Genomic DNA, 27,606 nt, shown 5'->3' with positions numbered 1-27,606 from the left:
CTTAAAATTTTACACTGTTAATTCTCTTCTAGTCCTCCATTCAAAACTGCATGGAGTGAAATATTATTTACTTTACTTTGAAGAGTCTGTTGGGTGATGCTGTGTCAATTGTAAATCCAAGTGACCTTTTTCCTTGAGCTGGGTTTTGAGAAAACCCATTATCCTGCAGATGATGCGAGGCTGCCTCGTACTTTCCCCATTGCTGTACTTTGGAAAAGCCCCTCGTTTTAAAGCACACTCACTTCTCCTTTCCAAGCATCTGTGTGTGCTGCTGAGCCAGTCCTGTTTGCACACACTGAGCTCCAGAGCTTCTCCTGCCTTGTGGCTGCTCTTGTTCAAATGGAGTGGCTTTGTCCCAGAGAAGGAGTGTGGCTTACAGGCAGGGCTCTCGTTTCTCAGAGCTGCACACGATGCAGAGCCCAGCATGCTACAGGAGCAGAGCTTGCTCTGATTTGTTAGTGCTTAGGCACTGTTTTAGAATTATACATGTTTAAAATTGTGTCCAGTTGCTCTGAACTCTCTTCCAGTCAAACTCCAGGGCAGCGGTGATTTTTAGCAGAGCTCCCTCGTGGCAGTGGGGATCTGCAGCACTGCGTTCAAACCAACCTCTCAATTAGGGGAAGTGAATCTGCTGCTCAGTGCTGGGGCAGCACATTGCTGATCATACAGTGCGAGCAGAGCTCTGTGCCTTGTGGCCACGCACCCGAGTGCAGGGCTTTTCCTTTGCTCGTGATTAACGGCTGCTGATTGCGAAGTGCTCTTGAGTTTTCTTGTGCTGAAGTGCCATAAGCTGGCAGAGGTTTCTGGTGCACATGGAGCTCAGTGCCAGCTGCCCTCGAGGTTCCTGCTGAGGGATGCTGCGTGGGCCTTGCAGTGCCACAGCACTCTTTGCTAAGAGAAGTACCAAAATCTTTGCTATCTGTCTAATCCGTAATGACATCAAGTGCTTGGATTCATTAAGTAGCATATTTTAAAAAACTAATTATTTACACATTAGGCTTTGCTTCTCTGCAAGCCAAATTTCCACGTGAAAATGTTTGGGAGTTGCCTGTGTTACTGTCAGCCCCTGCTGCTCGCTGACTGCCCAGGCTGCATCCTGCCTCTGCAAGGACACAAACTTGACAAAGGGTTAAATCTACAGAAATGCCGGGGTGCAGCAGGACCCCTGGTAAATGACCAGTGCCATCTGCACACTGGCTGCCCGTTGCTGCTGGGACCTGTTTTTGCCTCCACTGAACCTTTACTGGTTGTGGTTTGTCTGGCCATCACATGACTTCTCTGAAAATTCCCCCTCCCCTCCATTTCCAGTAAACTGTTTGAACAGGAGTGACTCAGACTGAAACCAGCTTCCCTGTAACCACAGGGCTTGTTAAAGAATTTGTCAACGTGGACTCAAGAGGGTTTGTATTAAACTAAGCTGCAACTGCTTCGGTTTGCATTGCGTCAGGAGTTCCACCAAACAACTTCCTGCTCGGAGAGGCGGCTTCTTGTCTGCAAGGAGTTAAAGAGATGAACTTTGTGATAGTGGCAGTCGGACACATGCGAAACCCATCTCTGCAGCTCTGCTCAGAGGTCCTGTGCCTTGAGCTGGATTGCTTTTCCATGTCCTCATGCAGGTCTCCCAGTGCAGGAGCAGAACAAAGTACGCTCACCACACCCAGCCGTGGTGACTCGGAGCACCCAGCACTGTGTTCCGACACGACACCGTGACTTCACTGAAATGGAATGATTGGGTTCAACTAATCGGCAAAATATTACCTAATTAGCGGTGTAAAGGTGGCCAAATTAAAAAATGGATCTCTCCCATGATTAAACTAACAATTGGTATCTGGTGAGTTCTGCTTGGGAAAGACTGCTGGGCTGCTGCTGGCTTAAGCAAAAGCTTTTGAGGGTATTCTTTACAAGAAGGAAGAAGTTAAAGCAGACCACAGAGAGCCTTCTATAAAGCAGTTATCATAAAAATGGAAGTGGTAAAGTCGTATACAATAACTGGAAAACATTGACTTCTCTTTTTTTTCCCCCCCAGAAGTAACTTGTTGAAACCCAACATCAAATTCTGCTCGTCATGTTTCTTGCTCGATCTTTCAATCTCCTCCTTTTCTCATCAGCTTCCTCTGTTAGGTCTGGGCAGCCCGATGGGTGCCACCAGGAGGCTTGTCTGCATGCAGATCAGTGTGTGCTTTTGTTAATGTGTGGACAGAGGTCTCTCCCCTCCTTATCTTAGCCCATAATTGAATGTAAAGTCAAAATGAATCAAGCTTTGGAGCTTCGAGTGGGTCAGCGAAAGCTTTAAATAGGGGAACTGTTGATAGAGGGACCTTCTTCAGGAAGGGGGGAGCAAAGAGTTAATATCTGCACAGGGCAGACAATGGGAGCTGTGAGTAAGAAATGTGTGAGCAGCCTCCTTGCTGCATTTCTTTGGACGCTGGCAGTCTTGTGCCGCATTGTGGCTGCATTGTTCTGTTCATTTGCACACCTGCTTACAGATAAGGAAAACCCAGCGTTAGCTTTGCTCATGGTAATCTAGAGATGACTTTTTCACATTCTTCTTTGAGCTTTTCTTTGTGATAGCTCTGTTAGCTAAAAGTCCAAGGCCTTCTGCCTTCTTTTGGTGTTCAGTGTGAAAGTACATGAATCAGTCAAAGCACTGAAGACATCGGGATTGCTTTGCAGTATTTTCACTCAGTGTTTGGCTGTTGGCTCACAGCAGTTCTGTAGTGCCAAATAAGTCACACTGCAACAGAAAGTGACCTCTTAAGAAAGAATATACCAAGTTTATTGTAACTCCTGCATGCTGCTTGGTCTAGAGCACTTCTGTTTCACTCTTTCACAGTCATTTGGGCTTTTTCAGCTTTGTGAGCTTCTCAAAGAGAAGGAGCAGTTACTGCTTGATAAGTAATGTGTGGCATGGGTGAGTTTCTCTGGAAAATTTGGATCTGAGGAAAAAAAAAAAAGTAATAAAATTGTTTACAGATCTGCTTGGGAAGAAAGTTGGGCTGTTTTTCTCTCATGTCTTCCCATAGGGCTCTTTGGAAATATTCAGATTAACGTAAGAATTTCTACTATTTCATTTGATGGATTAATAGATAGAGTTATTTTTCACTTTGTGTGGACAGACAGGTTGTGTTGCAGTGTAGGAAGTCGCTTCTAAAATACTGTTGGCCCAGAAATATTTTGAAGAAGATAAGGAATAAATGAAAGGCTGAACAATTTGAATTGAAGAGCTCAGTATTCTGAGAAAGGCCAGTCAGAATTTAGGGTCACATAAGCTGCTTCAAATATTTGTTTTTCAGGGAACACCTTCAATAACTGATACAAATTAATTATGGTATCGTGGCCTTTTTTTTTGTTTTCCCTGCTCCAGACACTGTTTAAATATCCGTGTTGTACAAGAGTCTGGTATGCAGACCACTTCTCTAAGCTGTCTGGGAACCTCTGCTCCTTCCCAGGGCAAACCAGCAGAGGTATGCTTAGCTTTGCACATCTGCTGCCTAGGTTGACTAGGAAGACTGGTGTGTGCAAAAGGATTTCTCAGCTGTGTATGAAATCGTTTACTTTTATTAAACAAGTGTTTTTTCTGTGCATGGGCTTCTTCCTTAAATTATTTCTAAGTTCCCTTTGGGGAAAGTGTGGCTTTTTTCACTTCTAGTGACTGTGGCTCTGTTTTGTAAGGGATTGAAAAGGTCAATCTGTGTGTCTGGTTATCACAGATTGCTTCCTTTCTTGATGACGATGGCTAAAGTAAAGTAATAACTCACTTAATTCCAGCTCTCTCGAGCCCCTCCTTGCAATGCCCGGATCTTAAACCCAGCAAAAATAGGATTTTATAGTATGTAAGGGATTTAAAAAAAAAAAAAAGAAAAAAAGTCAGCAATATCCTGGAATGCCGCAGCACACATCGTGCTCTGTAAGCAGATTGACAGTGCTGTGGCCACAGCAGCTAATTGCGATGGCAGCTCTGAGATAATGAGCACTCACTGTGCAGCTCAGTGGTATTTGAGGCAGGCGGCACGTTGGTGGAGGCAATGCCAGAGCACGCTTCCAACTGCAGAAGCAAAGGCTGCGGAGGTCAGCGTCTGATGTGTGGGAACTGCAGTGCTGGGTTGTCCTTCTGCTTCATTCTTCTCTCTGTAGGTGGCTGCTCGTATCTCGCTATGGAATCACAGAGAAATTAATCCTGAAAGGGACATCAGGCGGTCTGTAGCCCAGGCTTTTGCTCCAGGCTGGGTCAGCGATGAGGTCGGGTTCCTCAGGTGTTATCAGGTCTGCTCTTGAAAACCTCCAAGACAGGAGACTGCACAGCTGGCTGGGTCTGTTCCATGGCTGGCTGACAAACTGAAAAAATACCCACAAGTTCTTGATGCTAATAGTCTGCTTAATCCTGGTAAAGCCTGTGAAAGGGCCTCGTTTCATTGCTGTTCATCCTATTTCATACAGGACTTCCTAAAATTGTGTTTTCATTTTCACCAAAGATGTGTATTTGTCTTTTAGCATCTCTGTATGTTTACACTGTTCCTTTTCCTGAATTTAATGTCACCAAAGACCCAAACCTCTTGTGAAATTTATTTCCTTCTCAAGCTTAGAATTTGAACCGCTTCTCTTAATCTACAGTGGCTGTCCTATGCCTGTCACATGTTAACACCTTGTATCAAATGCCGGTGCTGCTTTGCTCTGCCACCTTCCCTTAGGTGCTTTCAGTAAGTCTTGAAAACCTGTAACTTTCTAACAGCCCAGTTTTCATTAGAGAGCCTTTCTTTCCAGACTTTCCTAGTGATAAGTAAGCTTAAACCTTACTTCTCCCCCGTCTTCTCTCCATGGAAATACTCCTTCTTCGTTTCCCCTTACTTGCATGAACCTGGGATTATTTTTGAGAAAGTTAGAACAGAAGTGTGGGGCCACATTCCTTCTGTGCACATGAAGATGCTGAGAGTCACCACAGCTGCAGGAGTGGGAGATCAGGATGCCATGCACCACTAGCAGAATGTTCCCCTTTGCAGCTTAGTACATCTGTCACCTTTGATGTCATGCAGGAAGGGTATGAAACAGCATTTCTGGTCCCTGAGTAGGGATCTATTTGCAGTGATAAGCAGTAGCTACTGACTGTATCTTCATCTTCTTCTCATCTTAATTCCAGTTTGCTGTGCTGATCATTAAACATTGACTGAGCTGCTGCTTCTGTTGCATGGATGTTTGCTGTAACCTCTCAGCCCATAGGTAGCTGTCTGTCTTCTTTCAAGCTGCCCTTTTGCAGTTAATATGTTATTTCAATGAGTTAATAATTCTTCCCAGTTTTCTGAAATTCTAGAGTTGACTGCCTGACCTCAAATGGTCATTCTCCCATAAGCTGTGTTTGATTCCATTGTGCTGTAATAGAAAGCTGAAGAGACAAAATATCGTGCAGCTCATTTTTAACATAACTCAGATTTTTACATAAAAAGGAGCGCTGTCTTTGTAGGCAGCTTTTTAGATGCTAAGGAATTTATCATTTTCATAATCTGAGACGGTCGCTTCATACGGTGCCTTCAGTCTTGGGAGAAAAATGTTCTCCTCTGAAGTTTCTAGTTGTATTATTAAACTTTGTTTCTGGTAAGAAAATATGGTAAGCATAATATATTATGCTCAAATATTGGAGTGATTGTCTGATTCTTCCTCACATGGAAGCTATGCTGTCCCACCCTTCCCCACCTTTATTGGCCTTCCTCTTCTTGCTTTATTGGTGCCCATAGCACAGCTGACAATGTATTTGTAAAGTGCTTATTGTGATAGCAGAAAGAAGTTGAGAGAGCAAATGTTCTCGTAGGCTCAGGTCAGCCTCACATCATCTCTTTCAGAAGCTGACAGCCATCACTGCTGCCTGCGTGCCATGGGGTTCGTGGTTTGGGGAGGGTCACAGCTTTCCTGATGCTCCAAACAAGGGATTGTAACTTCGTGATGGAAGATGAACTGTTACACTGCGTGGTTATGAGAGGCCCATCTCATGGCTTTTCAAGGAAATATCTCGTGCTGAAGTCCCAGTGGCTTGTTTCTGTGAGGGCTGGGATCCAGTCCTGTTCAGAGCTCCTTCGCCATCAGCTGGCTCATTGCTCTGGTCCATCAGCAATCTGTTTTTGGAGATTAAGAAAAGAAAAAAAGGCATTCCCAATTTGTAAACAATAAATTGTGACCTTTCTGTGTGCTGATACTGAGTCAACGTGATAGAGGAAAAAGGGTCACAACTTCATGTGAGCTGGAGTTTGTTCACTAAATGCAGTGAAACATTCAGCGCTGAAATAACCGAGTTGTTTTATTTTGCGTTTTATTTTACAGTGAAGGGAGAAAGAGGAAATAGTGATTTAACTGATAAAATGGAAGCGAGGTAAAATAGAGAATGGGAGAAGCCTTGCAGTCAGGACAAGATTGCCCTTTTCCCTTTTCCTTTTCCCAGAAGCAGGGCTGTCTTAATGGGAGTGGATGCTCACAAAGGCAGATGTGAAGCAAGCTTGCCGAGGCCGCCGGCTGAGATGTGTGAATCAGAATTCCAGCTCTGACCTTTCGATGCCTCTGATTTCCATTCCAGTTGTTGAGATCTTATGATTAACCCAATGAAGCAATGTTTAATCATTTAACCTTCCTTCGCCTGTGTTGCAGCAGTCACAGGAAACCTATTTCCAAACCAAAATAACAAATCATCTTTGAGAGGGACGTAGCGAGCAAAAGTCCCGAATCGCGGTAGGGAATGAATCACGTTGAGCTGAGAGTCGGCTCCGGTCCGTGTGCTCTCATTTTGGGGGATATGTTGTGCCTGTAAGTAGCTGATCTTTTATGGCTTTCTCTGACATTTCTTGTTTTTTTTTTTTTTTGTTTTTTTTTTAAGCAGTAAATAATGGAAATTGTTTGGCTTTTCTTTCGAATGCTTAGAAAAAAAATGTTAGTGAAGGGAATGTTCCCCGTGCAGGGTTTGGAACAGCAAAAAATCTGTTGTGAAATAGGTAAAAGTTGTGAAACTGGAGATCGTATGCTCTGAGAAATGAAACTTGGAAGGTTTTTTTTTTATTATTGCAGATGTCGCAGAGATTTGACTAATGAAATATAAGGGAGCAAATGAGCAGAACTGAACCTGTTTACATTGAAGTAAATGTGGAGATTCAAAGATATACTTCTGTTGTGTACATTGCCATGTAAATTATTTCTCTCTGTGACGACGCCACACCATGGGAAATGGGGAAAAATGTCCCAAATTTATCTTTTTTGGCTTATTTAGAAAGTTTGGAACAGAAAGAAAAATTCCCCAGTGCAGTTTGAAGGACCATCAAAGCTGTGCTTTCCGTGGGTCACTGTGTAACAGATAAGGAATGTGGAAAGAAGAAATAGGACAGAACAGAACAAAAAACCCCACAAACTATTAAAAAAAAAAAAAAAGGATCTAAGTTTTAAATTAAAAATAAAAACTCACAAATTAATGAGGTGACAAAAAATGGTCACAACTTTTTTTTTTCCTGAAGCAAATCTGTTGCCCTCTTTGCAGCACTTTGGTTGCTGGTTTTAAAGCAGGTCCTGCTGTTAGCTGGAGGTGAGCAGAATGGATTTCAGGCTGTTAGCTGGAGGTGAGCAGAGGGGATTTTGGGCAGCCTGGCGTTTTGCAGCTGTGTAGAAATCCTGTGAGGAGAGCTGCTTGCTCTTCAGAAATGTGACCAACCTGCTGCCCTGTGCAGACATGAGGGTGATACAGTCAGCCTGTATGGAATTGTGGTGTATTGAGTAATTGCAGTATGTTGAATCAAATGACACTTACACCTTACTGCTTTATTAAACCATCCAGACTGCAGGTGTTAATGTATGGATCCCCTGCTAAAGAGTTCATTCCTGCTTGTGAGCAGTAATACAGAAGTGCACTGGTAATGGGTCAGCATGTTAAAAGGAAAACATTAACTGCTTCCATTGAAATGCATCCTGGATGTATCTGAACGGTGGGATGTTTTATTTTAAACATCCTTTATTATGAGATTTACAAAGCTGTGAGAAATTCTGGCTTGTCTTGTGAAAGAGTAAGTCGTGTTTTCACTGTGAGCATCATGAAATGGTGGAAAAAAATTAGGAACTGAAAAGGCCATGGTCACATTCAGCTCAGTTAGTTTGGGGCAGGCATCTTATGAAATCCCCGCAGAGGAGGCACTGCTTCTGTTCACCTTGGCAAAGAAGAGATGCTATCATTGGAAGGACAGCGATGTTTTTTCATTTTAAACAGCACTGCAAATGTATTGCTGCGTTAGCTGTGGGTGTAGGAACAGGAATACATGCTGCCTCCCCCACGTGTGGAGTTTATTGCCTTTACTTGTAGCTGCGATCACACCACAGTGCTGCATGCTTTGCAGCTCACATCTCAGGTGCTCCGTGGGGCTGAGTGCTGTGTGCTGCTCACTCCATCTGCACTCATCTCTGCTTCGGCTGCTTTGGGCTGTTGGATGTAAAACCACGACGAGGGAATTGTAGTTTGGGAAGGAGCTGCCCTTGATGTTGGAAGATTTTCGGACTTAGCTCACTGCTAAGCTATGGGATTTTGTTATAAGTAGCAGCGTTTGACAAAAAAATGTTTGTAAATCATTGTATTCCATTCTGCAGTGAGACGTTCACGTACCAGGATGTGTCATCCTGAGGTGTTGCTCCATGTTACAGATAGCAAATCTGTACCTTTGGGGCTCTTCTAAAAACCTTTCATATTCTGCTGAGGTAAAAAATGTCCCAAGATGTAGGAAGTGTCATTTCTTTGGCTTTTTCCTTTAAGTTGCTGTATTTAATTTATTGGATTTTATTATGAAATCGAATTCTAGTGTCAATAAGATTTCTCTTGAGAAGCTGTTAATGATTTTTACGGCTTTGAAGTGTTGATAAACTGCTGCTCGAAGAGGGTATAAAAGCACAGCAGATCATCTCAGGTCTTAAGCTGGCGTGAGAAGTGATGTCTGTTGTTTGGTTCAGGATTCAAATAAGCAATAAGCATTAGAAATGTGTTTTCATAGTAATTGAACTCATCACTGCTTGCAGAATTTTGGAGAGCAATCTCTGGAAGGAGCACCAAAAACTCAAAATGTTGAGGATTTGACACTGACCATCTCTCTCTTCCCTCTAAGCACAGCATTTCAGTTTGGCATTTTTTGTTAATGAGAAAGTCCCAAAGCAAGGAGGATACTGCAATCACGTACATTTTGAGGTGCGTTCAGTTTAGGTTTGTCTCACTAATAACATTCTCCTGTTTGTTTGCAGGATTTTGCTTCCCGGGCTAAGCTGGCTGTCCAGAACCTGGTACAGAAAGTTGGGTTCTTCGGCATTTTGGCCTGCGCCTCCGTAAGTGCACTGCAGTGGCAGAGGGGTTGTGATCAATGGTTGCAGGCTGACTGTGGCACAGCGAGGTTAATGCTCTGAGCTGTGTTTTGTTTGAGTCCGTATGATCTTTGCATCTTGTTTGCTATTTGTGTTCTCTGCGCTGCGCAGGGAAATGGGATGGTTGTGGTATGGCAAAGTACAATGGGATGGAGAAACTCCAGTCCTAGATTAGTACCAAACACAGTGACTACTGCATGAATGCACAGCTGGCAGTAGTTACCCTTCCTTCAGCTTTACCTTTGGGCTTCATGATGCTAGTTCTCCTGGCAAAATAGTGTCCTTGGAATGGCAACGTTTCCTTTTTAATCCATCAGAAGAGTACTGTGCCACAGAGATCTCCTCAGTTCCTGGGTGGCTTTTTTAATAGAACAGTTTATTCTGTAGTTTAGCATGCACAGGGAAAGCTGCTAAGAAGAGTTAGTTCACTCAGGGTGCAAGCAGCTTCTCGCAGCAGGCTTAGATGGAACTGAGCTAAGGTTCCCAAAATTGACTGAGTGTCAAATGCATGCTGCAGCTCCCTGCTCTGTTGGTGGGTATCTGGCAGATCAGATCATGTGCCCCAGCCCAGATTATTAGCTGGCAAGTTACAGCAAGAGCTATATTGTTACCTGTAGTTCCTTCTGGAATTGTTACCTGCAGTTTCTGCTGGAATTGCTGTACCTACACTTACAGTTTCTGCTATTTCTTCAGATGCTTGTGTCGTGTGGCTTGACATTTTCAGATTCAAAGATAGACATCAACTGAAAGTGACCTGTACAAACCCTGACGGGGATATCCATCCATAGCAGTTCTCATAAATCTGCTCAGGAGGTGTCGGTGGGTTATTAGGAGCCGGGAGGAGCAGAATGCAGCAGACAGTTTCAGCCATGGCTGAGTTGCTCATCCATTTCTTTAAGACAGACGTGGTATAAGCATTTCCACTGATGCTATTTTGGCGCTTGAAGTAGCTAATACTGTTCTTTTGAGTTACTGTCTGAGGTTTAAATCTCTCTGGAAGCTCGAAGAGAATGAGTGGGAATGATGTGCCTTACTCTCCAATCCCACATACAAACGCATAGAAATGTGATTACTGCAAAGAGGGGAATTGTTAGGTCCCCTATGATCCCATTCTTCTGGAATAACCACAGCCATTAGCCAGCTGCTCAGCTGATGAGGTATTAATTCCACACTTGTCTAGCATCTCTTAGTTTCCTAAATTGTAGAGATGACAATGTTAGCTATTTGTTCAAACGTAAGTAACCTGTGTTAGCTGGAAAGAATTAAGCTGATTACAGCAGCTGGCACACAACTTGTGTTTACTAATCTTTTGAACTGCCTTAATGTTTAGAGTGGAGATGTAGGTTACAAGCTGTTCCTTAAGCCTTTCTGTGAAGCTGCTCCTGCACTCTGACTCACCGCTCTCAGTCACCATCTTGTGAGCCATCCCCTTGTCTGTCTGTCTTGTGTAACGAGAGCAGCTTGTGGTCAGCAGGATGAGTTCCTGGGGGAGCTGGGCGAGGTGAATGTGGACAAATAGGGAACGTGAGGAAGGGGTTGCTAGATGGGAGAGGTGATGTGTAAGCTCTGCATAGTTCCTGCTTAGTGATGAACGTTTGCCTAACTTCTTCCCTACGTGGTGCACTCTTCCTCTGTGTGCCCCAAGCTCCAGCTTCCTTCTGCTTGTATGCAGGCTGCCCTGGGCTGGGGGAGGGATGGGAAATTGTGGATCTACCACAGTGCACTTGAGGACTTGTAAATGTTGGTTGCAGAATAAATGCAGAGCAGCAGCAAGCAGAGAGGTGATGTGTGGGAGGAGGCATTAAAAAAAGCATAGGGATTCCAAGCTGTAATGGCTTCTAAATGCTACATAAAAACACAATCAAATCGAGTTTAAAACTGCAAATGTATGCAGTGAAGTCAACTGAGTGTAACGTGCAGTGGCAATAGGAAAACCATATTATTGTCTTAGGCCTAATTGCTATGTAAAGGCAGCTCTGGGAAAGGAATGGAGCAAGGAAGAGATTCTTAGTGTGGTTGGTGGGAATTTGTGAGCGTGCCCTCCTGTCTCTGTGGGCGTTTTTGGCACTTCTCAGTACTGCACATGTGTGTTTAAAAAAAAAAGCAAATGGAGAGAGCCCTTCACTGGCCAGCTCACACAACCCAACATGCACAACCCAACATGCAACCCAACAGCTCAGTCATCTTTTTACTGTGACACGTTTAATGTGTTGGTGGTATCACAGGTACCCGTACCCAAAGCATGCTGCTCTCTCTATGCTGATAGCAACACAGTAATTAAAACGCACTGTGAATTTATTGAGGTGGGGGAAACCCAAGGCAACCAGCCAAGGAAATAGCTGAGCCCTAGAGCAGGCTGTGGTGTGGGTAACTCATTTACCATCCTCCTGTGCCCGAGACAGATGTCAGAGGTGAAGAGGATTTGAGTTAAGTGAGGCATATTTAAAGATCGTTTCGGATTTCTTCCTATGCAGGTGGTGGTGTGGGTGCTCATAAATTTGAATTGCCTGTCTGTGACAGCTAAGTATAACCCCCAGAGCTTTGTCACAGATTTCAGATTACCATTCTCTACTTTTTATGATCTTAAACATCTACACTCTGTATTTGTTAGCGCAGCAACAGCGCTACTGTGAATTAAGCATCCCCCTGTGTTACTCTGACCGAGTGTGAGAGGTTGCAGTTTGGGTTCTTTTTGGTTTAAGTTCAGAAATATTGCACAGACGGTATCACCATACCAAATGTCAAGCCAAGGGCTTAACAATAAAAAAAAGATTCTAATTTTAAATTAAATGCATATGCTTAATAAAAATCTAATCAGTGCTTTTAAACTGGATGCATATGACTCTAAATGCCACTTTTTAATGCACTTTCTCAGATGGAAATCACTGGAGATGGTTTGACCGCTGGCTTCCAGGAGCGATGTGCTTGTCGGCGGGAATTTGATAAATCACTCAGAATGGCTTTGCTGTGGTTTCTGTGCATTTCACAGCGAATACTTTTTTTAGGCTTCTTTAAAATCAAGGGGTAAGGAGGGACCTTCAGGGTGGAATTGTCTGCGACATGTCTAGCTGAATCCCTCAGGCTTATGTTATGGGTTGTAACGCTCTTATTTTTGTAAATACTAAGACACAAGAGTTTTGGATCGAGTCGAATAAGGGGAAAAAGTTCATTTTTCCTGTTCCTGTTCTTTAAGTAAAACACTTCAATGCGTGCCCTTTTCTCCTTTATACTTCATAGATTCCCAACCCTCTGTTTGACCTGGCCGGGATAACATGTGGACACTTTCTGGTTCCCTTCTGGACCTTCTTCGGGGCCACTCTGATTGGGAAAGCAGTAATTAAAATGCACATCCAGGCAAGTACATGCTACACCTCCCTCCAGCCTCTGGGCTGAAGACTTTTCTTACTCTTCTTTTTTTTTTGACTGTTACACTGTGTTACTTCGTAATGAACTGTGGAGTCTCCTTTCCTGACCTGAAGTAATGGAAATTAATTTGGTGCAGAGGATTTACAATAAAGGATCTGCTAGGCTTCTTACACTCGAAACTGAGGCAACTGAATAATTTATAGCTACAAACTAATGAGCTCACTGCCCACACCGCTCAGGAAATTGGTGGTTAGCCAAGTTATTTACCTACGGTTTTTACCAGACTGAAAGGAGTTCGTACTCACAATGAACTTAACTTTGGTAAGAAATATTCATGTCACAGGGCAGTGGAGCTAGCCTTTACCAGTTAAGTGGCACTTTTAAATGCTCCCTTTTATCTGAGTACAGGGAAAACCCCGCTCCTTTCATTCCCTGCCCCCTGCAGAAAGCACTCTGGGTTTATCTCTGAGAGTGTTGTCCATCGTTTCCAGGCATGGTTAGCAATTGCTGGTGTTCTCAGTCTATTCTTTTGAAAGGGCCTGATTTCAGAGAGGGCCTTTTTGATTTTTTTCTTGCGAATTCAGAATCTTACTGGATGTTCTGAATTTGGCAATCAGAATCTGCTTTCAGAAGTGTTGAGTCTTGCTTTTAAGATGCACCACCATTTTGTCCAATGAAAGATGAAGTATCAGTTCTCCAATGATGGTTCACTTGTGGCAGCATCATGAACTACAGCACTCCATTTGTAACGATTAGAGCCTGAGATTTCAGCTTGGGCTTTTTTAGAGCTTAGCCATAGGTCTGTGCCTGTAGCTTTGTTCCTTGGAAGACTTTGCTGTCACTTCTTTAAAATAACAGAAACTGTCAGTAGATGCCTCATCAAGCACCCATATGAGGCTGCTTAAAAATCTCTTCCTTTTGCCCTAAACAGAGGCTTTATTCCTCCACCCTCTCTTCCATCTTTTTGTAAATGGTTATTTTGCTTTGCACACTTTTTCAACAGAAGATAACAAAAAGATGGGAGCATTCTTTCACTTACTGTGACAGAACTGCTTTTTCTCCATATTTATTTTTGTGTTCCCTGAATTCTTCTCCTTTTAAACACATGTGCTGTTAGAATTTGTTCTGGCAAATTGAAAACTGAAACAGCATTTGGAAAATACTTCTTTCATTGGCTTCAGTTAGGTAGGAGAATGTTTGCTGTGTAGTTCGTGGTTCTCTACACAGATCAAATGTAGGGTTAAAAAAAATTCTGTCTCTTGCAGTGTTGGAAAATCATCCTATTTTGTAATAGTTTCGCTATTAGAATTCTCTGCGATGTTTGATTTCAGACATACTCTTGTGCAATAGCCCTGATTTTTGCAGCGATCTTGCTGCAATTTGGAATTTAGGAAATGTAATGGTCATAGAAAAGGTTTTTGATGAAACCTTTCTCTGGACGGGAAGGAAGTGAGCACGGTGGCCGTCCTGGAGCTGCCTGTAACCGACCTCTTCCTCTGGGCCGCAAAATCATTTCATACAGTTGTGGTCACTGCCCTTATCTCCCCACTAGTGAATGCATTTCTCGTTAGATCATGCTGAAATTGATTTAAGGAGGCTGTGGGAACTGTGCGCCTGAATACGCACATCCACACTCGGTCTCGCTTGCTCTTTGCAAACAAACAAGCTGTCAGATATGACAGAAGAGAAATCAGAAAAAGCTACTTCAGCAAAATTATCACTTTAGAAGGGAGAGGTAGAATTACAGATATCTGGACTTCATGCAAACTAAGCCACGTGTTCCAGAATTATTCTGTTTCAAATTATCTGCTGCCTTACAGACAGTGCTAATCCAACTATTCTGAGTGGGTAGGCAGCCGGGGGCTCTCGCTTCACTCTCCACTTTGTGTTTCTTTGGTAGGGTTATCACATGGACAAGGGGACTGCAAGATGTATAATGTTCAGTTCTGTGATCTTTAAGTACATGTGTTTGTGTAAGGGGATGTGAACTCTTCTGTGCAGTGATGACTGTTTTTCCATTAAAACATTGTTGATGGAGTAAAGTGACCTTGAGCTTCTGGGAATGTAAGCTTGGGGAGGATGCGTATGGCTGGTAACACAGGCTACAAAAACATTGCAAGAAATGACATCCATGAGGAAATAGAGTAATAAAGCAAATAGTTCTCCTCTCTTCTCTATTTTTGAAAAGTGTATTGAATAGCAGACAAGGGGAAAGCTGTGCCTGAGTGCTGGAGAAGCTGTTTGATCAGAAAGGAGCAAAAGTTGTCTTGTTCCATTCTCTGCTTGCCCTTCAATCAAACATTTCTCTAACTGATGTTTTCCTTCCTACAGAAACTTTTCGTTATTATAACATTCAGCAAACATATAGTGGAGCAGATGGTGTCCCTCATTGGGTGAGTAACTCTTTAGCAGTCATGCCTTCGCTCAGTAGACGGAAAAGTACTGGAGGAGTCAAATCAGATGCACTGAAAATGGTTCTGTGCTTCTGGGTTCGGTCTTGTTTGTCACCTCATTCTTCACCTCAGAGGTTTCAAGTACTTCAAGTGTAAAAGCGTTGAAGGTCAGATGGCCTGGGTATGTAATACCTCCATTGAGCTTCCACTCAGCAACACGATACCGCTATCCCAGTTATGGATTGCTACTTTGAGCAGCAAATGCTGTTCTTGATGGCTTTCCTCAGTGCTGTATGTGATCCCATAACAAAGCAATGACAGAGTTGTTGGGATTTATGCAGTGTTCCAATAATAATAACAAACACCTTCTGAAATTTAAACTGCATGATATCTATAAAATATATTGAATCTCTCATGAAACGACATTTCCAGTCCGGTAATCCAGCAGCTGAGATCTCAGCAATGCCTATTTAACTGTGGAGAAGTTTCTCAAACTTCTTGAATGCAAACAAACGTGCAGCTCATTCATCTTAAATGCATTCAGTGGGGCTCAAATTAGAAGGATTTCATTTTAAAAATTGGGCTTAATTCTTCAAAGGAGCAGTTGTTGTGCTCAGGTTGAAAGCTGTGGCCATTTTCATTACACTGCTTGATTTCTGCAGTATTAGGGAGGAGGTTTAAAACTTTGAATGCAATTAACATTTATAGAAAACTTTTGTTTTTGGTGATGGTGGTTTTTTTAGTTCCTATTTTATGGATATCCCAAGCATAAAATAAATTCCTAGCTGTGCTTCCTTTTCCAGAGGCTTTTACTTTTCATGTGGAACAAATTGATTGATTCTTTGCACCCAGACTTTAATTGCTCTGTTCACGTTTAAACAACCAACCAAAAAAAAAAAAAAGCCACACTGCTCAGGAACATTTTCATGAGAGGGGTGTCTGGAAATAATTGCTCTTAAAGTATGTAAACTTGAAGTAGTAACGCTGTACAAAGGAAAAGGAGTGTCGAAAGAGACATGGTAGGGCAGCTTACTAATGAAACAAATCCCAGCTTTATTGCTTCCTCATCTTCTGATCGGGTGTCTGGTTTGTAACAGCCTTCACAATTAATTTGTGGCTTTCAGCATTTAAAAAAAAAAAGGGAAACATGGTGACTTTTAGCAATCATTAGTTAGCTTCTCTTAATATGTATTCCAGCAGATAACTTAATAGTAACACTGCTACAAATCTAGGTATGTTTCCAAAGGTTTTCTCTCCTGCAAATCTTCAAGCCAAAACTGGTAGTTTTTTCCTACTTCATCTGTCTTGGAGATAATTTTACATCCAATTACATAGAATGCATTCACAAGACCTCTGCTGGATTTGGGTTTTATTAGGTGGTTGATGTCAGAGTTAAAAAATGTCTTCGAGAGACAGTAAGATTTTTGGAATGTCCCGGTACCCTTGACTTTTCTCAATCTGTCTGCTAGCATTACCTCATCGATTCCTTCCTAGAGTGGAGTAGGAAACATATTAAACAATAGTTTTCATTAAACCCCTTATTATTAAGTTAAAGTATAGATCCATTAAAATACAGATCTGTGTAATGGTCAGTAACTTTATTTTAATCAAATTCAATCCAGCAGTGTGACTTAAGACTTTCTTTTTTTTGTCTGAGATATTGCTTTTACACAATAGAAAATGTCTAAGCTCAGTACTCTAAAATAATGAATCTCAGTATGTGGAATAAGTAGAAACTGGACAGAAGATGAAGTTGAGATGTGAGATAAAGTCTCATTTGATTTTTTTGAACCAGAGAGTTTCTCAATAACGATACAGCTCTCGTTGACTCAGGCAGTAAGCAAAATGATTCACCTGCAGACCGTCCCTGTAGTTCAGTGCTTGTCTGCTTCTGTCAGTGCTGCTGCTCCTGCAGGCCAAGCCTGCTGTAACCAGCATTCTTAAATATAATTTAGGGTATAATTTAGGGTAGTTTTGTCTATTACTGAAAGATCATAAACTGTGCCTTACGTTGATTAAATATATGAAGAAAAGAGCACGGAACTGAGAAGCTTTTTGAAAATTGTTTTGAAAACATGGGCCTTATTCAATGTACAGAAGGGATGAGAAGGGTTGGTTGGTGGCAACAGCACCATGCAGTAGCCATGGTAGCTAGACAGAAGGGGATGGGAAGGATTCAAGGAGTGAAGGCAGCAGAAGCTTTGCAATCAGAGCTGGAGAGGTTTACAAAGACACGGGTAGCTCACATGGGGCTGCTAATTATCAACCTGTTCTACCAGTTGAGGAAGTTGTATTACTGCTGTTTAAAATGCTGAAAGAATAAGGCTTTTTTTGTTGTATTGCCTTCATAGGCTCTTGGTGGTGAAGGATGGTCTGTAAGGTTTTTCTCTTGCATTCTTGTCACTGAAAGATGAAGTCAGCTTATTGATCATCCACTTAGAATCCTTGGATCCTGCTTTTAGCCCAGACCTAGCTCATTTAGTGTTTAATCATCATGTGTGTTGTGGGTTTTCTTGGGGCTCTTGAAGCTTTCCTTTTAATTTTTTCGTTACCTACAGCTGCAGGATTGTTTGTGCAGTCACACTGAGCATATTGCTTCTAAGCACCGTCATAGTTCCTTTGAAGTGGTAGTTTCAAATGTGGATTAAGAATTCCCAGAAAACTACTAAAGAAATAGCACTCGAAGCACACACCACACATACCATCCCCACAGCCGTCTGCCATCAATTCTGGGTAAATATTAAGAAAAATGCTACTCTCTTTTAAGTTCAGCGTGGTTGGTTCATATTTTGTGAAAACGAGCTGGTAACTCCACAGCTTCAAAAGAAATCTCAAAAACTCAACAATGTGTTTTATATAGCACCAGGCTCCCCGTGGCCTTCACCCCCGCGGCAGCCGAACGTCACCAGCAGTGGTGTGGCTCCATCTCTGCGGGACAAACCTCACCCTTCGGGCACAGCTTCCTTGGGGTGAACCCACAGAGGGTGAGGGGAGGTGTCACTGCTGCTTTGGGTTCGTGTGGTGCAGTGGTTGAGCTCTCTGTGCAGCAGGAATTGCTGCTGCCTGTAGCAGATCCTTTGCTGACGGTCAAACCGATGTAGTTGATGAGCTAATGAACTGAGGCATCACACTGATTTGAAATCTGATAGAAGCCACTAAAATGCATGTAAAAAAAAATAAGAATTGCGTACTTGCATAGATTTTAGAAATTAAATTTTAGTGCCATGTTCCATGGGTGAGACGTGTGAGCTGTGAAATCCATTTCAACAAACTCACATCTGAAAAGCTGCCCAAAAATAGCAGTATCTGAAGGGCTTCTTAATCTGGTGTTTTTGGGGAATGAATTTTAATGCTCTCCAGTGGTGCAGGCCAGTGTGAATGATGGCATGTCTTGAAGGAAAAACATTTTGGTAATAGGTCATTGAACCACTGCCTTTACAAACCACTTTGCTGCTATTTATTGTGCCATAATTCTTTGCTTCACAACTGGATCTCAGTTGATTCTTGTAGGGAGCACGGTGTTCCTTCTGTGAAAAAAGTACATGTGGAATTATGGTGACTGATGTAATTGGAAGCTTTGGTTAAAGGTCACTATGTTGTTGTCTTTGTCAAAAATTGCATACAGCATAGATTTAGATAAATTCTTTAGAATATAAGCAAGGCAAGGAGCTGCAGCGATGGGAAAAGGGCTGTGCCAGGGATCAGCTCTCCTGGGGTGGAGAGGTCCTTTTGATGATTCACACTGTGCCATATGATTCCCCTTCCCTTTGAGAGCACAGCCTGGCCAGGTGAGCTCCCCACGGCAGATCTGCCAGCCGTGCCTTCCGGCCCTGTGGGCCTTTGTTTTGCATATGCCATAAATTCCATATCCGGTGACTATGTCCTGTTTTTGTCAAAGGGTATTCTGAATTGCAGTTTCCAATCAGCATTTAAGTTAAACCCTGTGTAGTGGGAATCAATGAAAATACCTTGAAGTGGCCGAGAACACAGATAACTGAGCAGTGATCTCAAAAACTCCTGAGATGAATGCTCCTGGGAGCATATTGCCACACACCTGATGTTCTTCGGGACAATAAAGCAATGGCTTTCCTCCCACGGGTGTATCAGAAACCTGTGGGACCGTGCCCTGTAATACACCCTGTGTACAATAGATCAGCTCTGCACAAAATAGGCTTTAGCATCTTGAAAGGGACGCGGATGTCAGGGAAATTTGAGCGGCTTTGGTGTTGAAAGCCTTCCAGTGGATCACAGCAGTAAAAAGTTTATTTGCAGAAGGCTTGTAGGATTTAGCTCTGAACAAGCAAGGTTTTTTATAAAGTGTGTACAGAAATAGCGCTATCTCTTTAAGGTACAACCAGAAGCTGTCTTACAAAGAGCAACATTGAGCAGAGTTAGGAACGAGCCGTTCGAAGATGTTGCAATTCCTATTTTTGAAAGCATTAATTTTAACATAACAGAATGTCCCAAGAAGTGCTTTGCAGACGGCCTTGGTCAGCACGGGTACTGGAGCGTAGCGCCAGGTAGAAATGATGCCGAATGTGTAACCATTTCAGCTTAGTAATCTGCAAGTGAGTTGTTTTCTTTCTTCATTTCCTAAAACCAAGTGAATGTGCCAGGCAGCCCTTTAACCCCTACAATGTTTCTCTCGGTCCTGACCATAAAGGAGATGTATTTCCACGATTTCAGAACACTGGATGCAGATGGCGTGTAAGTTTCATCCAGTGTTCTGAAGCCAAAGTGGCAGCAAGGAGCTGGAGCTGCAGTTCCTCCCTCTGTGATTTTCAAGCCCAGGTTTTGCTGTATGTGAATGCTCTCTTGGAGCACCTTGGGAGCCCGTCCAGATCTGCTGCAGTGCAATCTATCAGGGCTGAGTCAGGCCCAGAGTCTGAGGTCCGCTCTGAGTCACTCGGCAGTGTCCGGGTATTGGTGGAGCCTCAGGGAAATTGATGGTTTAAATACTGTGAGAATCTTTATCAGCACAGGAAATGACAGCTCATTAAAATACTAACCGTTAAGCCTGTTTAGATCACTGTCTGGAAGAACATTAACCATTGAAGGCTCAGATAACTTGCAGGAAGAAAGGTGCACTGTTTGGAGAGTGAACACAGTATGCAAATCCACCAGCTTTGGTGATTGTCCACTGCCACATAAATATTTCCACTGCTATCTATTTTTCAATCATTTATACAGTTTTTAAAGAAGTTGATGCCATATTTGAGCAAAATTTGTGGTTTCTTTGTGGGGAAGAATGGCAGAAGTAACCATATGTGCTGCCTCCTACAGAGTGCCTCACTGCTTTTTGAGGTGGATTTTATTGTGTTCCTACAGGGGAAGGTCAAGTGCAAATCCAACAGAGACACTCAGTGTGGGAGCAATGGGTGCTGGGTGTGTTGGGTTCAGGAAGTTTTGTGTAATTGCTCAGCAGGTGAAGGCCTCTGGCCAGTCCTCTGGCCCAGCTGTCAGAAGAGTGCCTGATTTAAGGTCAGTGCATCTTTTGAAGAAGGTTGGGAGTACTGGAGGGGGCTGCTGTGTCCCAGCATAGCGCTCCTTCAGCTCACTGCATTCTCCAGTGCCACGTCTTTGTAGCAGGAGATATCTCTGGCCCCAGGACCACGCTGCTCTAACAGCAGGATGAGATACCAGTGCGTGCACCTCATGCTGATCGAGCACACAATGAAATTTCCCTGTTAGCTGGGTTTTCTGTTGCCTTCATTTTGAGTTGTAGCGCTGGCATTTCCTAAAAGGATGTTGTTCCATAGTGGGATGAGCCCAGATAGCTGAATCTGAGCAAAATGTGTCACCATATTGTGTCTCTGGGCTCAGACAAGGACGGTGCACTCCTGGCAGCCAAAGGGTCTGGGAACATCCGTCTCTGCCTTGAGTTAAAGGGGTTTTCCAAATGAAGCTGTGGATCTGAGAGACGATCCACCAAACGGGTTGTGACTCAGTGCTGCATCACCTTTCCAAGCAGGGCTTTGGGGTTTCATCCTGGGAACTCGACGCTCTGTTTGCCACGGCTTCTGTTTTTATCTCTCTGATTTCCCTTCCAGCTATAGAGGGACCGATTCCAGTTGCTGCTGAATAGAGTAAGGATTTCAGAACTGAATGCCGCTGAAGTCATTATTTACATTTTTAATTTCCATCACAGTAAATGGAGTTTAAGAACTGCTTAATCAGCTGCTTAACCATTTGTGCTCCCTTACAAATGAGAAATTTCACTAATGTTAAAAACAAAACTCACCATATTAATGTTCTTAAGTGTGAGTCTGCAGTGGCAATGTTGCTAATTCTAACATTTCTCTTCTGGAAAAGCACAGAGGTGCACACGAGTAGAGATTAATAGAAGATGGGAGTTCTGTATCCTGAGTTGTAGCCCCGTGGTTATTTGTGAAATGTTGGCACGGGATTAAAAATCGCAGCTTTGGTACAGAACTGTCCTGCAGCATTAAGCACAGCTCAGAATGGTCTGTGTGTGCCCCAACTCTGGAGGTATGGGTTGTGAAATCAGCAACTCGAGAGTAACCCACACTCTTTAAAATCACTTCAGGAGGAAAATATGTCTTTCAAAAGTGCAAATATTGTGATTAAATGATTAGAAAGTATTCTTAATATTAGTAATACAGAGTTGACTGAAGTCCTGAAGAAGGTAATGGTTAGGGTTAAGCTAGCATAGGGAGAATGTTTTATCCTCTTGGTTTGGTGCTTATGCCATCTGCATTTGCAAAGCTCCCACCTGTAGTTCAAAAGGCTCTGTAACAAAAATAAGTTCCCTGAAAACCTTTCCCACCCTCCACACCTACTGATGTGCCCTTGAGGTTCAAATATCGATGGTCGTTCTTTTACATTTGAAAGCAGATGAATACATTGCAGAGCGGGCTGTAATAAGCAGAGCTTTGCTGTTACTGGAATGGAAGTTTTAGGACTAATTAACCACGAATTTAACAAACGCCGGAGAGCAGCTGGGGAAATCAGGTTGTTGCTCAGCAAACGATTTCTAGGGAGTGACTTTATCTTTGTAGTCCTCCAGCAGTTCACATGCACTACGTTTTTAGCTCTTAAGGAGGAACAGGGATTGGTTACTTCTTTTGTCAGTGTTTTCTTATTTTTGGCATATAGAGACTGCAGAGTAAGGATCAATTCTGCTATGCATTTCGGTTCTTTTATTTTCTTGTCCTCTCCTATTCTTTATTTGAAAGACGAGCTTCGTTCTCACAGGGAAATGCAAGGAATTCCTTGTAGGTGGTATTGCAGGCAGGGTTATCTCGCAGCATCTTCCTTCCAGTCAGATGTGTCAGCGCCTGTGGTTCCATGGGCCTTCTGACCATTCGGTCGCTTTTGAAGATGTACCTTAAGGTCTTTGCTAAGTGGTGCAGAATTCTAATGCAAATCTGTTCCTTTGGCATTTGTGCCTGCATCTGCCTTCAGTCTAATACTGAAAACTACCAAAGTCTCCTCCCTCCCTCTTTGATGGGAGTTGAGCTTCGCTGTCTTTGTGAGGGGCACCTCTCATTTCTTAGTATTTAAAATGAAAACGAGGGGTCTTTTCTAAAAAGAAATAAGTAAATTCATTTTAAAGCAATTGCTGCCCTTTGTATTTTAGATGATGAATCAGTAAGTCACAGAATTTTATTGAAAGAGTGCAAATAACCAAAACTAAGTCACTGGGATGGGAGTTCAAATCTTATTTCTAGTACTGGGGCTGCAGTGAAAGTTGGTTTTCTAGTGCCATTGTGCTTCATTGTATTTGTTCTTTTAAATCAATGCGGGGTTTTTTTTTGCTTTTTTTGCTTTTTTTTTTTTTTTTTTTTTTTGGTAGTATTAAAGCTGATTGAATGTGCAAAGAAACAAAGGTCCTTATGTTCAGGATTTTACAGTTCTTCGAAATAACTCTGATAGAACCAATGTCACACCCTTCACTGTTACTCATGCCCACAAAAGAGAAAATGCTGAGTACTTTTAGTGGGTAAAAAATTGAAATAGTGGCAATGCACAGAATCCCTCCGAGCCATCCAACTTGGTTTTATGATTTAGTTCTGTTGTCTAACACTAATTTGGCACCGACTTGGTTCAGCTTTCAAAAACAAAATAATGGAGAATTTGAATAACTTCTGTTACTCATTCATCTCTCACAGCTCTCGTACTCTTCCTTTCATATTCATGCAAAATTTCAGAAATAAAGTATTACCTTTCAGGATCTTTCCTGGGCTTCCATTCGCAAAAGGAAAGAAACCTGAAGCATAACTGCTGTGTCCAGCGGTGACTCGTAGCGATCAGCGAGTCATTCCGAGAACATTGCACCACAGACACAGTCAGATTCTGAAGGGTGGGTTCCGAAAAGCTGGGAACCGTTTGTAGATGTCGACATGCTCTAATGCAGAATGTGTCCTCGATGTGCTTTAGTTTCAATCTTTTGTTTTTTTTTGGCTGAAAATGTACCGGGCCGGGCGCAACATTTACTCACCCTTTGGTATCGGCGTACGGTGAATCATGGAGGACAGAATCTTCTTCAGATAAATGTGTTTAAAAAACAATTTGTCCTGTTGGCAAGTGGAGGGAATAGAGTGGGGAGAGCGAGTCGTTTTGTTGCTTCACTTTGTGCTTTTTCATAATTTTTAAAGATTAGAAAGCTCTTACTTAGGGGTTGGGATTTAACGTGGAAAAGCAAACACTGTGTCAACATGGGAGGCTGGGGGAAATGACTGCAGGGGTCTGGATCCCCCCATCGTGTAACTCAGAGAGGAAATGATGGTTTTTAGCCCTGTCTGCGTGTGGCTCAGTGAAGCAGATGTTACTGACTTCTCCCTGAAGTGGTGGTGTAAAGACTCAGAACTGTAGCACTGAATCGTAGGTGACTTTTGCAATGTAGAAGACCATATTGATTTCTTTAATAATTAAAAAAAAAGCTGATGTTTGGCAGCAGTGGGAAATCTCCCACCTTAGCTGCTATTAGCAGTGTTGGTGTCCACACATGGCTCAGGTTGTGCCTGGCTCCACTACACCAGTTGCTGCTGGTGGTAATTTGTGCTGTGTAACGCTTCAGCTTTTTTTTTTTTTTTTTTAATTAAAGTGTGACGACAGTTTCTTTAGCTCCCCAGTCCTCTTTCTTCATAGAGTGGTGTTCAGATCTACAGGAAAATGATCAGTGCTGGATGTGGATGGGCTGTGTGTTAGCAGGATGGAAGTCGGTGGCCACTCTGTGCAGCATTGGCACCTTTGTGCTTTGGGAGAGCGTTCGCAGCTCCGAAAACCTCTTGTCAACCTTTATAACGTGAATGTAGGAACAAGGTGTTCAGTAACGTATTGCAGTTTTTGTGCGAGTCATCTGCCATAAAGCATGAAATGATTCAGAACAGGGTTCATAGTTCTCTCTTTGTTCCTTTGTTAATCACTGACCGATGGGAGGAGCCTGCAGAATTTGCTAATGCATTCTTTCTGGATAAGGATGACGCACAGATTGTCCTAATAAGGACTTAGTTTGAGAAAGGGGCCGTCTCCTTTGAGGAGATAGGGGCAAGTCATAGGGCGAGCAGTTTCTTTTTTAACTGAGGGATGACACAAGCACAAGTCATTTCCTTATTAATCGGTTCAAACCAGTTCTTACAGGAACTGCTGGTGATAAATGTGGGACTTCTGAGAAGTCATTCATTTCATTCTCAGCACCACATCAGCGCACAGCCCTGGCTGCCCTCTCCCAGGCTTTAAGGAAACTTTGCTCACTGCTTCTTTCTGTGTTACCAACAGTGTATTATCACTGATTCGCTCTGAAATATTTTTCTTTTTAAACACTTTGAAGCTCTGGGGAAACATGTCCCTTCCAGAAGTATCAGATTAAAGATAAAATACACTTTATTTTGTGCTTATCTGCTTTCCCAAGCAGCAAAGCACTTCTGAGCTGTAGCTCAGTTGGAACTTTGTCCTATTTGGGTCAAGGTGGTAAGTTTTGTTGTTTGTTTGTTGTTTTTTTTTTTTTTAATATGTATGGGTTTTTTTTCTGTTTTTTTTTCTCCTCCTCTATTTTGTCTTGTTGCCTGGGAAAAAATATTGCATCAGTGCTATTCCAAGTATAGGTCCTTCTCTTCAGAAGCCATTTCAAGAATATTTGGAAGCTCAGAGGATAAAACTCCACCACAAACACGACGCCGGTGTGCCGCAGGTAAGAGCCTCTCTGCCTTCCCCATGAACTTTTCCTCTATCTGCCTTCTCCCTGGGTCAGCTTTGCAGGTTTAACTCTTTATTCTTTGTGAAGGGTTTTGCAGTGGCCCAAGAATTAGCTAAATATTAATTTAAAAAACAACCTGGGAATAAAGTAATAAAAGATTTGTATGCAACTGGCTGCAAACCTCCTAAATAACATAGGAAACAATAAAATAAGACCAATGGCTCATCTTGTCTCTCTGTTAGCATGTCTATTTTGAAGGAGAAATAGAAGCAGAAAGAAGTTATGCTTACACGAGGAGTGATGGTAAACTGTGTCAGCACCAGTGCTTGGGAGGACAGTGGGTTCTGTCACTTAATGGCCAGTGAGAGAAACAGAACCCCCGGGGGTCAGTGTCCAAAAGGGAGAAGAAAGATGCAGTGTTTGGTGTTGGGACAAAGGGGCAGAAGAACCCTTTCATACAAAGCAGTGTAAAAAACCAAAAATTTTTAGTGGCGATGGAGCAAGTTTGTAACTTCAACACGAGCTCCACTCACCCAAGCCCGTTAAGCTAACTAATTGATCAGTAGTAATTAGAGCTCTTATAAATGTTTTCTGACCCATTTCTTAATAGAAAGAGGTTCAATTAGGGAGAATCAAGCTGGGATAAGTAGATGTTGAGATACCTCTCATTTGCATTGATGTGACTGTTGTGCAGTGCAGTGCTGCCCTCCTTTGACAAAAAACAGCAGTGAGGAGCAGTAGGGAAACGCAGTGGGACTGTGGATGTCATCGTGTGAACATTGAGATGAAGAAGAATCTGATATTGATGGGAAGACGCCCAGTTCAGGAAAAAACATTGTTAACCAGTGGCCTTATTGTTTTGGTTGCAATGAACAAGAAAACTGGCAGTCGGGGGTTAATTTGTTAATTCCAAACTCTCTGAACTGTTAGCAGAGACCAGCCAACACTGGGAATAATGCATCACTTCATCAGCGCAGGGTGAGAAAGCAAGGGTTCGTTGTCTGCCCTGCAGTGTGGGTGACAGTCCCCAGTGCCTTGTCTTTCCAGGGACCAAACTCAGCTGTACAGATAGCTTGGTTCCTGTTTTCAATTTGATAGATGAATTCTAAAGAGATGTTCAGGTTTTTCCCTTTCACTTATAAAATGGAGAGAACTGCCTTTGTGCTGTCCACTAATCTCCGTTTTCCTCCTTGTTCTGTTTTTTCTTTGTCGTCTTCAGGGTGAAAACTGGCTGTCGTGGATGTTTGAAAAATTGGTGATTGTCATGGTTTGTTATTTTATCTTATCCATAATCAACTCCATGGCCCAAAGCTATGCCAAAAGGCTGCAACAGAAGATGTACTCCGAAGAGAAAACCAAATGAGCTTGGAAAAAGGACTGGGAATGGGCTTTAGCAGACACAAAAAGTGACGCTTCTTTCCATACGTTTAAAATTCAGCATTATTCAAAATGGGGGAAAACTTTTTAACATCAACTTTGAACTAAGGCAGGTTTTTATTTTACTTTGAAAATAATCTGGCTATTAGAACAGACGTTTCACTGACAACTTAGTGGTGTTAAGGTAAGGTATGAAGGCTTTATACGTCTGAGCTGTATCATATGGCATGGACAAGGTGATGTTAAATTGTGCTTAACACAGATGTTGTCCATCCGAATTTACTTCCAAAACCAATGGTTTAGTATTTCCTGATTTCATTTCAGACTGACCTAAGGGTAACCTTTATTTTGAAGGGCGGCTCTTTTGCTTTTTTACCTTAACTTTCAAAACCATCAGGATGTATATAAATGAATACAAATTGGATAAAAACTGTTGCATGTCCCTCGTGGTAAGGTTATTCCATTTGAATTCTCCGGTGTCCCATTGCATTGCACGTGCTCTCGGTTGGAAAAGCCGCCCTTTAATCGTCACGATGTTAGCAGAGATGATTGATGTCAAAATGCTGAAGCTGACATTTTTTTATTCTGTATATTTAGAATGAAGTTAAGATAAAACTTTATAAAGTCATCTTTGATCATTCCAGAATTTCTTGTGTCGGTCTTTTTAAGCTGTTTCTTTTCCTTTCCCCTTTTGTATGCTGAGTTTCGTCTTTATTAAGCCTTAAGCCCATGGGTTGCATGCTTTACTCATCCTTCCTGCACAAATGGTGCTGAAACCACCTTTTATTCTTTTTTCCCTTTTTCTTAAGAACTTCTTATCAGAACAAAGTAGAAGGTGTATCACTGGGTGAAGTGTGGCTCACTGCTTAAAATAGGCGAGTTTAGCTATGATTGTTAGCATGAATTCTTGGTTGATGTTTGCCACTGATCACAACATCCTGAGCTGTGAAGGAG

The 27,606-nt window shown here is 42.5% G+C and overlaps 1 protein-coding gene across 9 annotated transcripts in view; it reads left to right on the top strand.

Annotated features, from left to right (window-relative positions):
* VMP1 (vacuole membrane protein 1) overlaps nucleotides 1-27,298 on the top strand; it is a 56,614-nt gene extending 29,316 nt beyond the window's left edge. For all 9 annotated transcript variants that reach the window (XM_052688697.1, XM_052688693.1, XM_052688694.1 and 6 more), the window contains 5 exons: nucleotides 9,241-9,321; nucleotides 12,595-12,711; nucleotides 15,055-15,116; nucleotides 25,167-25,269; nucleotides 26,495-27,298. In XM_052688697.1, the coding sequence (XP_052544657.1) occupies nucleotides 9,241-9,321; nucleotides 12,595-12,711; nucleotides 15,055-15,116; nucleotides 25,167-25,269; nucleotides 26,495-26,638 (507 nt within the window). In that variant the 3' untranslated portion in view covers nucleotides 26,639-27,298. The remainder of the gene's footprint in view (nucleotides 1-9,240; nucleotides 9,322-12,594; nucleotides 12,712-15,054; nucleotides 15,117-25,166; nucleotides 25,270-26,494) is intronic.
* The last annotated feature ends 308 nt before the right edge of the window (nucleotides 27,299-27,606 follow it).

Source organism: Tympanuchus pallidicinctus, unplaced genomic scaffold (genome assembly GCF_026119805.1).
Source record: "Tympanuchus pallidicinctus isolate F22 unplaced genomic scaffold, pur_lepc_1.0 scaffold24, whole genome shotgun sequence".
Classification (NCBI taxonomy): Eukaryota; Metazoa; Chordata; class Aves; order Galliformes; family Phasianidae; genus Tympanuchus; species Tympanuchus pallidicinctus.
This window is presented reverse-complemented; position numbering and strand designations above follow the sequence as displayed.